Source organism: Sorex fumeus, unplaced genomic scaffold, assembly GCF_029834395.1.
Source record: "Sorex fumeus unplaced genomic scaffold, SorFum_2.1 ptg000086l, whole genome shotgun sequence".
In the NCBI taxonomy this organism is placed as follows: Eukaryota; Metazoa; Chordata; class Mammalia; order Eulipotyphla; family Soricidae; genus Sorex; species Sorex fumeus.
The window spans coordinates 36,348,622-36,360,638 of NW_026606143.1; the positions used below are offsets into that span (position 1 = coordinate 36,348,622).

Sequence of the window (12,017 nt, forward strand, 5' to 3'; positions counted from 1 at the left end):
CAAATAGGACCATTATAGGAAAACCTGTAACATAAAATTTACCATCTTAACTCTCTCCAGTGTATAGTTCAGTAGTGTTAAGTACATTCTTCCAACCCTAGCTTGCTAGGGAACTAGAATATTAATTAAAGAAATATTAACCAGTAGTTAATACAATGCTAAGCCTGAACATGGCTTTATAGGCAATTAGAATAATTCCAAGTTACTGTAAGCAAGGACACTAGTGGCATGTATTTTTCAGAATGTGAGACTCTCCAGATTTTAGCTTAATCTGACAAGTATCTCTCCTTGTCACTGTGGAAAAAGTCTTCATAAATCTCTGACTGAATTGGGAGATTGATGTTAATCACTTGCTTAACACAGAATCTCAACTAACGAAATAAAATAAAGTTCAGAAATTTTTAAAGACATGGCAAGATAGTTCTGTCTGTAGAAAATACAAAACAGTATACAAATAATGCAAAATGGTGCTATATATTATAGACTAATATATGTAGTCCTGAACTTTTTTCTCTAAATATATTATTAAAAATTTTAAGGTGCAAGCACTTCAAGCATTTTCTTTAAAAATATTCTGCTTATGCTTTCAATTTTATCCACCCTTTAAGTAAAATATCGAACCTTAAGAGATACAAAAGGATTTTTCATATATAAGTAAATCTTTGTTTTCCTAGGACTATAAAATACCTTTGCAGTATCCTAAATTTGTAATAACTAAATAAACATATCCTATACTAGTACTGACAATTAAAGATTAGGGCAAATGTACTCACTGAAGAAGCCTTATAACAGAAGCCATATTCATATTTTGAAATACAATATACCTAAAGCCATGAGCAATATTGAGCCAGGAATTACCAGTCTAACCCCAGGGCTATTTCAGAAAGACTTGCATTGGAGATGGTCAGTCTGTATCTTATCATTGTGAACTAGTTTGGTCATCACCCCTACTTGCAACTCTATTGAACCACTAACAGATAAAAAGATAGGTCAAGATATGCCATGAAAAAAAGAAATAGATTGTCATAAGAGAAAGCAGTGGTGCTTGCTGGTATTTCAGCGTTAAACATCAGTATCAAAAAAAGGTAAGAATTTGTTTATCAGTAGCTTTTTCTCAAGCCAAAGGAACACTGACAGATCAAGAAATGCCCACCTATAAGTTAGGATTTTATGCAGGTGTCTAGACTAGCATAGTTAATATTTTGTAGCTTGTACACATTAAAACAAAATACCACCTAGACACGAACATCTAGCGGGTCACTTGGCTGGTTGAGGGCATGGGCTTGGTTTGTATATTCAGCACATAATCGTGGCGGAAGGAAGAGCGAACCGTTCGATTCATCAGTGGCTGCAGAGGGCGGAAGTTGTCCACCATTCTTTGCTCTTTCTCCCCCTTGGAAGTGAAAAGTAGGGTCCGAAACTGCTCAAGCTAGAAATAGAAACAGGAAGCATAAGTAACTGCAGTGGAAAAACAATTTCACTTCATTAATAAATAACTTTCATCTTTACAACTCTGGAACACTGGCTGAAGTTGGATATGGAAGAACTTATGGGTAGGAATGCCTTACTGCTGGACAGTGATCAAGATGGGCATGTGGTTATGTGTGATAGGGGCAGGGGAGAACAGAGGCAATGGTGAAACCAGGAGCAACACTAGGATTCTCAAGACCACCCCGAGCACTGGTTCTTGTGTGTGTGTGTGTGTGTGTGTGTGTGTGTGTGTGAGAGAGAGAGAGAGAGAGAGAGAGAGAGAGAGAGAGAGACAACTTGTTCCCCACCCGTTAGCCACTTTCAAATGATAAATTATTTCTTTGATTTTCAGGAATGTCATCTTTATATGGGAAAAAATAGCCAGCTATAGGATAATAAAGAAAAGGGAGGGGGGCTGGAACGGTAGCACAGAGGGTAGGGTGTTTGTCTTGCACGTGGACGACCCGGGTTTGATTCCCAGCATCCCATATGGTCTCCTGAACACTGCCAGGAGTAATTCCTGAGTGCAGAGCCAGGAGTAATCCCTGTGCTTCGCCAGGTGTAACCCAAATAAAAGCATAAAAAAATTTTTAAAAATATGGGTGGGAGGGATGCTGGGACCCATGGTGGTGGAGGATGGGCACTGGTGGAGGGATGGGTACTTTATCATTGTATAACTGAAACCCAAGCACAAAAATTTGTAAGTCTGTAACTGTACCTCATGGTATTTCACTAATAAAAAATTTTTTAAAAATTTAAAAAAGGAAAAGGTATATATACATATATATCCATAGTACCAAGATTTTAAAAAAACTATTTAATGTAAGCTATGCTGTCCTGCTTTCTCACTGCACCTAGGCCTTGCGGGCAAGGTGGTGAACGTGCATACCTTAACCTGAAGGTGTGATGATGCCCATGATAGCATCCTCTGTGTTGTTCAATAAAACAGTGTCATGTATAGCTACTGAAATGTGTCCTTGAGATGTGGCTAGTGGAACCAAAGAACTGAATTTTTATTGAATTTTCGTGAATTTTTATTGAAATTTAAATGGTCATGTGTACCTAGTGGCTAACATAATGGACAGTGCAGCTCAACAGAAATAGAGCAAGCCGAGATGAAGCACTTGTTCTTACGACATGGTAACAGCATTAATTGATATTCCATAGATTTCTGAGCAACCATGTTATGGGCACTTGACTTTGAGACAGCTGGAAATCCATTCACATTTTTTCTCACTGAGTCAGGCACACTGCAGAGGACAGCCAGGTCCAAGTAGGCAAGCAGGTGAAGATGTATTTGGAGCAAAGACTTGGGGGTCAGTGGGGGCTAAAGAGGCAGGCCTGTGAGTTGATGCAAGTACTGAACACAGTGCATATTCAAACATGCAGATTATACATACCTTTGTTAATGAAGTACGTGTCTGAGTAGTCCAAGTTGATTTTTATTCGGCTCATTGCAATAGAAGTAGCCCAAGTATCAATAATAAATTACATTAGATCTATAAAATGGACTAGTATATAGCCATTAAAATGATATTGAAGATAATATTTATTACTTATGAAATATTCCATGCACCACTGCGTGACAAGAGTAGCAAAATGGGAGGTATGGAATCATTCCATTTGGCTGAAACAGATGATGTACCTTTATCTATTTTGGGGTTTAAGGAGTGCTCAGGGCTGATTCCTGGCTCTGTACTCAGGAATTATTCCTGGTCCTGCTGGGGGACCATATGCAGTGCCAGGGATTAAACTGGGGTTAAAGCAAGTAACTTAATCCCTGCACTATCTCTCCAGCCCCCAGACAATGTATTTTTATATAGATAAATGGCTAGAAGGATTCATGTGTGTCAATGTGAAACAATGACAATAGGATTTACCTGCAAGTCCCATCAGTGGTAAGTAAGCTTAGAGGTGATTGGTACTATAGATGACAGCCAACGTGTTCTTTCGTGTTGAATTTCTTTGTTGAGATGTGAAAGTCCTCACTTCTTATACTTATTTGCTTTAGAGTGTCATGTTAATTTTTAATATGGAGGACAGTAGTAGACTAATAAAATAGGTGACCAAGTTCAGACTTACATGCAGTCATACTCTGTGTTACTCATTGTCCTTTGTGTTAAAAGGCTTCATCACAGAATAGTTTAAAATCTAGTCTAATTTACTTGCTGTTTTGCTTATGACTTCTGTTTTGCCATATACCATAGTTATAAAGTTTGCTCCGTTTGGAGATATGTAAAGGTTTCCCTATGCCTAGCTTTGTAGATTTGTAGCTATTTCAAAAAAAAAAAACAATGAATAACCCTGGAATATATACTTGTATAAGGTCTGAACAGTTGATACAACGTCATTTATCCCACTGTGCTGAGATGCTATATTATCATCAACTCAATTCTCATTTTTATTTGGACATAGTTCTGGTTTTCCTTCCTTCCTTCCTTCCTTCTTTCCTTCCTTCCTTCCTTCCTTCCTTCCTTCCTTCCTTTCTTTCTTTCTTTTTCTTTTTGCTTTCTGGGTCATACCCGGTGATATACAGAGGTTATTTCTATTTCTGGCTCTGTACTTAGGAATTACTCCTGGCGGTGCTCGGGGGACCATATGGGATGCTGGGAATCAAACCCGAGTCAGCCGCGTGCAAGGCAAATGCCCTACCTGCTGTGCTATTGCTAAAGTCCCAATAGTTCTGATTTTCTTCCCTTGATTGGTCTCTGTGTGCTAGCACCCCATTACTTAGTTATTGAGGCCGTACAGCTCAGTGGGTCCTATTGGCACTCATTTTCTGTTTCAGAATTTTCCTAGGCTATTTATGCTCCTCTGATTTTGCCACCTGAGTTTAGAAGTAGCACCACATGGTCCACCAAGAACTGTTGGAACAACTCATAAGCACCAAGCCTGGAGTAGCCCTTGATCACTAAAATGGGTGTGAACCCCCATCCCGTCCCGCCACCAATCCAACCAAAAACTTCCATAAAGCAATTATAAACAACAACTTCTGTGGTTCTTTTCTAATATGAATTAAACAAGATTCTGTATATTAACATTAAAAACATCAATCAAATGTATTTCCTAAGGGGGAAAACCCCTAAGTTTAAATCCACTGACTTAAAATTTCTGATACACAGTGTTAGGCTCTGGCTTTATTCTGAGATTCCAGAGCAAAATCCCCTTAAGGAACTGAAAGGGCTTTGCACATATCCCTTGCTAAATCTCCATCCTTCCCATTTCACAGGGCCTTGTGCCGAGGGGAGGGAGATACGACAGATGCACACATGCTTTGCCTGCAGCAGTACAGATGGGAGACAGCCCAAGCACAGAGCTGGGAGAAGCCTGAGTACTGCTGAAGATGGCCCCCAAACCACACTGCACACACGCACGCACACACACAAGGCTCAGAGGAGCTGCGTGTGGGAGGAGTTCTACTTCCGCATGTAGGAGGCCTAGGTTCGTCCCCAGCACTGCATGGCCCCCCAAGACCTCTGGGAGAGAGCCCCAAGCACTGAGTTAGGAAGTAGTCCCTGAGGTGTGACCCAAAACCCTCAAAATTTTTCAACCAAAATGAAATTGTGTTTATATAGTTTCATATTTATATACGAGAATCATATTTATACAGAGCTTCATATTTACATAGGAATTGGTGCACAAAATATGTCATAGTCCAAAGTGGACACAAAAAGCTTATGGTTAGATATGCCAGACACAGTAACAACAAAGTCTCCAATGGAGACGTTACTGGGCCCGCTCGAGCAAATCGACGATCAACGGGAGGGCCTATGGTTCATAATGCGCAAAATTAGAGAAAGAATATAGGGGAAATAGGGGTGAAAAGCGGGGTGGGGGGTTACTGGGGACATTGGTGGTGGAAAATGTGCACTGGTGGAGGGATGGGTGTTCGATCATCGTATGACTGAAACTCAAACATGAAAGCTTTGGAACTGTAGCTCACAGTGATTCAATAAAAAAAAGCAAAAAAAGCTTATGGTTCCTCAGTTTTAACTCTTTGATTAATTTGAAGCATTTCCTAATTCATATCCACAAGAGCCCAGCAAGCTACCGAGAGTATCCCGCCCACAGGGCAAAGCCTGGCAAGCTACCTACGATATATTCAATATGCTCAAAACAGTAAAAAGTCTCACAATAGAGATGCTACTGGTGCCCGCTCGAGCAAATCGCTGAGCAATGGGAGGACAGTGCTACAGTGCAGTGCTACTCATTTAAATGTTAGCACATTTTGATAAAAATAGATAACCAGGGGCTGGAGAGGTTGTACCTTGGGCAGAGTGTACAGTGGGCCTTAATCCAGCCAACCCAGGTTCGATCCCAGGCACCCCACTTGGTTCCCTGAGTGTAGACTAAGGAGTAAGCCCTGAGCACTGCCGGGTGTGGCACCCCGCAAAAACAGAGATGAGCATTACATGATGCTTAAACTGACACCGAAGTTTCAGACTAGACTTTCCTTAGAGGGAAACGTGTGGAAAGAATTTACCTGATCATGGTCGACCTCTACAGGCTGTTTCTTAATGATCCAGGTGACAGACTCAGAAAGCGGTGGGGTCGTCAGGGACCCCGAGTAGGTCCAGTAATCCGGGCAGGATGGCATCAGGCAGGAAGGGTCGAATGAGCGTAACTTCACAAGAGTATCCTGGCCAAGAGAAGGGCCACCAGGTCAGCAAGTAGGGGTGATAATCACATGGGACCAGAAAATGACGTTCTGGGGCTATCTGGGGACCAGCAAGGGGACTTCTAGGACGGTCTGAGCTTCTCAGGACAGAATCACACTGGGTCGTTCTTGTGTTTCCTCTGTGTGTGTGTGTGTGTGTTTGTCTGTCTCTCTGTCCGTCTCCAACTCCTCAGTGGGAGCAAAGCAGCATGCTTCTTCCTCCCATGCGCTGCTGAGCTGACACCAGGTGAACTTGGTGGGGGAGACAGGAAGTGGTATGAAGAGCTGCAGGAACAAGAAGCCTCCTTTTCCAGGAGAGATTTATAGAATTCTCCTCTCTAAACTGCGATGCAAATGAGGAGCTTGGACTCAGGGAAAGGGGGATGGAAAAGAGGGAGCTGGAAGAGGCAGGAGAGGGAGACATACTACATGGTGTGAATGTGTGTGTGTGTGTGTGTGTGTGTGTGTGTGTGTGTGTGTGCTCCTAAAGGCGCCGCCCCTTGGGGATTCTGAACACAGAATAACAAATGTCTGTCTGACCATTTTTTTCACGGGGACTTCAACGGAGCAGGGTCAGACTGACACTATGAAGTGGCCTCCGTGCGCAGTGACATGGCAATGGGCCGAGGATAAACCGGGGCCCACTAAAGGGGATCCCTCTGTCCCCACGATGTGCCACAGGTTCGGGGCCTCACTCCCCAAGCATCCTTAGGGACCCTTGCCCTAAGACAACGCTCTTGAAGCCCCTGGAAACAGTACACTTGAATTACACTCCATGGCCCAAAGTGCCCTGTTAGTGTCCCGCTCTGAGCTGGAGACAGAAAAGACGATGCAGGCAATTGAGTAAAAGAAATATTACCTTATGTTTAATGGATGGCAAAGCGTTCACCAATTCCTGCAGCTCTCTGTGATGTTTTCCTAACTGAAAAAGAAAACCAGAGGGTCTATCACTATACAAAGTATAATTGAATGTACACGCAAATTGATCACCTGGTGATTACTGAAAAACAAACCACAATAAAATGCACTTAAATTAGTGACTTAAGAGTATTCAATTAGACAAGGACTAATGAGCAGGCTGTTTGCTGAAGGGGTCAGGGTGCTTGCAGGGAGAGGTGCCCCAGATTCCGTGTAACTATCAGCTTTTAGATCTAACGCTGCATGAACTAATACCAAGAAATTGGTTTACAGTGTAAGTAGCGATATTTCAAGTGGTTTGTGATCACCCCACTGGCTGTACTTTTATTTCCCTCATGGTGGTGGGACTGAACCAAGGGATTCAAATATGTGAGGCAACGAGCACTACCACGAAGCTCCAGCCCAGGTCCTATGACTGTGCGTTTTTATACCGTTCAAAACATTCCTGTATGTTGACCATTATTTGTTCTTATCCAATATTCTTTGAATTTAAGATGATCACGTTGTATCTTTTCATCCCGAAATATCACACAATATTTGAAGTTGCTAAATGTTTCTTTCATTTACCTTTAAAAATACCCCTATTACAGCCAAACCATTTTCCTCCAGGGCTGCATCCTCGAAATTTTCAAATTTGACTGCATTCCAATGTACCAGGTGCAGCTGCAATACCAATAAAAGAGGGTTTAAGACATGAGCATAGGATCACGCCAAAACAAACAGCTGGCCTTCTTCAACATGTGATATTTTAACATGTTTCCACAAAGTAAATCCACTGAAGCTTTTGAAAGGCAAACAACAATCTGGTGGAAAGCAAGGCAGAAATAATAATAGAGAGAGAGAAATGTATGCAGGAGCTGCCCTGAATGTTACTTTGGAACAGAGGGTTCTCTCAGGAGACAAAATAAACAAAACTATATAGTAAAGTCAGTAATGTTTCCTTTGTTGTTTTTGTTCCTTTGAGGGGGGCACACCTGGTGATCCAAACAGGTTAATCTACACTGTTTTCAGGAATGACTCCTGGCCCTGCTTAGGGGACCACATGGGATGCTGGAGATTGAACCCGGGTCAGCAGCATGCAAGGCAAGCACCCTACCCACTGGGACTATCACTCCAGCTCTGATATGAGTAACATTTCAATGAGGTAGTGCTATTTGTCTATTGTATCCTGGTTTGTACCAAACGCTCAAATCCACAATCTATTGGTATCTAAAGGAGAGATATATAGGGAGAGAAATAGATATTTCCTATGGAAATTGGACAGGACTTGAAAAATTTCTTGGGAGGATGACCACACAGAATGTGTCTTTTAAGGTAACATTTAAAATGGAAAAACAAGTAAAGTTGTAAACATGACTTCTTTTTCCTTATGCACTCCCTTGATTTAGCTACAAATGCCTCATCCATCATTCAAGAAGATAATATCACCCAGCCTCCCAGGTGAGATGGGCAAGATTATGGCCAACTCCTCCCTCTCCTGTCCTGCCCTCTCCTGTAGAGACCTCATCTCTAAGTCTTGTTGCTTTCCCTTCAGAAATCTTGTTAAATTTATACCTTGTTTTGGATTTTAGACCCATGCAGCAGTGCTCAGAGCTTATCCCAGGCTCTGTAATCAGGGATTATTCCTGGCAGGGCACTGGTATGTGGTGCCAGGGATTCAACCCAGCTTGGCAGCATGCTGGGCAAGAGACTTGCTTGCTGTACGAGTTCTTGGACCCAATCTTACATTTTCTATTTCCATCTCCAGAACCTTCATTTGGGCTCCCATCTTCTCTCCCTTGGATTCATTCCACCTGGAGAACTACATTATTTGGGGTTGTAATGTTAGGTACTCAACTGAAGCCTAGTTTAGCAGATTGGAAAGATTTCATTTCAGGATGTGAAGAGCATCTCTGATCTATTATCTGAGACCAAGGAAGTTCTCATTGTCATCCACATAAGCTGGGACTAACCCAACCCTCCGCCCAGCTACTCAGCACTTACAGGCATCACCTGATACTTCTTGTCATTTCTTAGAACTAGAGTACCAGAAGCACCCCGATGTCCCCCTGGTCATCAGCATGCGGAGCTCTCAACATACCTCTGCTGGGTAACATTTGCTGTCCACGGTATGCTCGGAGCCCCAGGCATCAATGGCCCCCCAGTGAAAATGGAATTGCTTCAGCCGATAGTGGTCTTCCAGGGGTCCTCCCTCGATCACTGAAATGGCACATTCAACAATTCAGGGAAGTTTCTTATGTTGTGCAGGAATGTGGAGGGGGGACAGGAGCGGGAGGTGGAATTCAAGGGTGGACCTTGAATATGAACTGTGCAACCATTCTCAAGTGGAACACATCATAAAATAGAGAAGTGTTTACCACCTTGACTTCCATGCAGTTAACAGAAGTGTAAGGGCAAGACCTGTGTGCTGTCTGCCACTAAGATTTAACTTTACTCCAAGCTACATGTCATGGTTCAAGGCCAATTCTTGACTTATTTTTTATAGTCTGTGTTTACTGTGCCATTTTGAAGTGCAATAAAATAAAATTTCTGTTGGCGTATTTATCCACCGGATCTCATGAAACTGAAATATAGGGACTGAAGATATTCTGTTGCTTTTAAAAATATGTATTGCTACTTTGCTTTTCAATTTTTGAAGATGCCTGTAAAATGGAATTGACACTTGGCAAATCAAAAATGCTCAGCCATCCCCTGTTGGACAGAGCAAGTCACATGGGAACCACTCGGGTTTCACCAGCCTCACAGTGCTGGATCACAAATGCCATTCGTTTTGACTAGAGTTCCTGGAACTATTGAAATCAACAGACAGTGGGTAAACTATTGAATTTAACAGACAATGGGTAAAATATCTATGGGACAAATTTTATAACACTCCACTCCCCGCAGACTTTGAGTTAGTATTGAGTTTTGTCTTTGCATGAATTTGCTAAAGCATAGTAAGTAGTTTTCCCTTCCATCCAACTCAAGTAATGATGAAGTCAATGCAACAACACAACATTTATTTGTCTCATCCATCTCAATGATTTTTAGTGCTTACTGCATCATAAGTTGAATTTTAGATATGCCAATCATGGAATATAGCCATCCCAAGGATCAGTTGGCTATGTATCTTACTGACTTTCAAAATATTATATATAAAAACAAAATATTATATACAATTTCTTCTTCAAAAAAGAGTTTTTGTGGGAGATAAGTGAAGACACCAATGACCCCTTCTTCCCTAGCAAGAAAGATGCAGAGAATAACACCACATACTCCATTCACTAAGATGGAAAATTAAAAGAAAAATTCTTCTAAAACATTTAGAAAAATTGGACTTGGAGGCATAGTTCAACGGGTGGGTGTTTGTCCTGCATGTGGCTGACCCAGGTTCGATCCCTGACACCCTATATGGTACCCTGAGCACTGCTAGCAGTGATCCCTGAACGCAGAGCCAGGAATGTGCCATGGATGTGCCCCCACTAAATAAAACAATATGTAGAAAAATAAAATGTCTTTCAAAATTTTAAATTTATTTTGCTGTGCCAGCTCCATATTATGAGCATGACTTTGGCAATATTAAATCTCTTCTGTCAAATGAAATTGAAGTTATGGTCCCAAGTAAAGTGAATAGGACAAAAGAGAGGACCAGTGTTTGTCTCCTCGTGGAAGACAATGCCAGTGACATCTCTGGGATGCGGGGAATGGAGCGTCATTTTGGAGACTGGGTTATAAGAAGATACTGTTTTCTATCTTGATTGCCATCTCTTGCTTGCTGGCTCTGCGAAGTCGGTTGCCATGTTTTGAGCTGCCTTGTGGAGAGGCCCACTTCATAAGGAAGTAAGAGTGGCCTCTTACCAACAGCTGGCAAGTAATGAAGGTCAGGAGAGAAACTGAATCCCAGCAAAGGCCACCTGAGTCCGTTTGGAAGAGGATCCGTGAGATGACGCCCAACCACTGTTCACACATTGGTCTCAACGCAGTGAGAGACTCACAGCAAGCATTCCCCAGCAGACCGTCACCCAGACCCCAGCCTCTGAGCACAGTCTGTAAAACTCTGACTCAGCTTTTGCCTATCTCAGGACTTCCTGCTCTTCCACTTCCCTCCTGCACTTTACACACCTAATTCAAGCATCATACTCCGCACACCCCCACTTCTGCATGGGCCACCCGAGGGGCCATCCCCGGCCCCAACGATGATGTGGACACTTCCTTCATAGTAGTACTGAGCACTGCAGAAACTCTATCTCTTCAAGAATTTCTCTCCCTACCCGACTACAAGCTCCTTCTTCCTTGTTCTATTCAGAGCGACTGGCACAATGCCTAGCACTTTACTAAGTCTTCTTGAATGACACCAGGAAGTAAAGAGTGAGAAACGCCTGTGGGTTTAATTGAAATACCAGTGGTAACCTCAGCAAGAGGGAGGAATAGGGCGTAGTCATGTAGGGCAGGCGAGTGAATGAGAGGGAGAAGTACAGTTCTTCAGAAATAGGGCAGGGAAGGGAGACAGGAGACAAAGGGCAATCATAAGATACATCAAAGAAATAGGTGCTGCTGGATTTTAGATAGTTTTTTCTTCCCATTTCTTAAGATGAGAAAGTATTGAACTTATGAAAAAAAGCTAAGTACAAAATAACTAGTATACATTTGGGTTTATAGTAAGCTCTAATAATCTATGAAATGTTTGCCCTGTCTTTCACTTTTAATATGGAGACGAGAGAACAAGAGGAAGGAGTGATGGAGAGAAAGGGAAAGGCAAATAAAAATGCAGAAAGTGGGCATACTAATTTTTAGGATGACATAAATGTACTAAAATTGAGTTATATTTATGCTTAAGCATCTCTATTAAATTTATTAAAAATCAGGACTTGAGATAATATTGCAGGTAAGGCTCTTGCCTTGCACGCTCAATCCCCAGCATCCCATATGATCCCTCAAGCCCACTAAGAGTGATTCCTGAGCATAGAGTCAGGAGTAACCCCTGAGTACTTCC

The 12,017-nt window shown here is 42.1% G+C and overlaps 1 protein-coding gene across 2 annotated transcripts in view; it reads right to left on the reverse strand.

Annotated features, from left to right (window-relative positions):
- CA5B (carbonic anhydrase 5B) overlaps positions 1–12,017 on the reverse strand; it is a 120,595-nt gene continuing 108,578 nt past the window's right edge. Inside the window, exons 4-8 of one of the 2 annotated variants that reach the window (XM_056131207.1) lie at positions 9,126–9,244; positions 7,613–7,708; positions 6,987–7,049; positions 5,954–6,109; positions 1–1,429 (exon numbers count right to left, since the gene is read on the reverse strand). In XM_056131207.1, coding sequence (XP_055987182.1) covers positions 1,250–1,429; positions 5,954–6,109; positions 6,987–7,049; positions 7,613–7,708; positions 9,126–9,244 — 614 coding nt within the window. In that variant the 3' untranslated portion in view covers positions 1–1,249. Of the gene's footprint in view, positions 1,430–5,953; positions 6,110–6,986; positions 7,050–7,612; positions 7,709–9,125; positions 9,245–12,017 lie in introns of those variants that run through there. The other variant, XR_008794858.1, reaches the window with a different exon arrangement.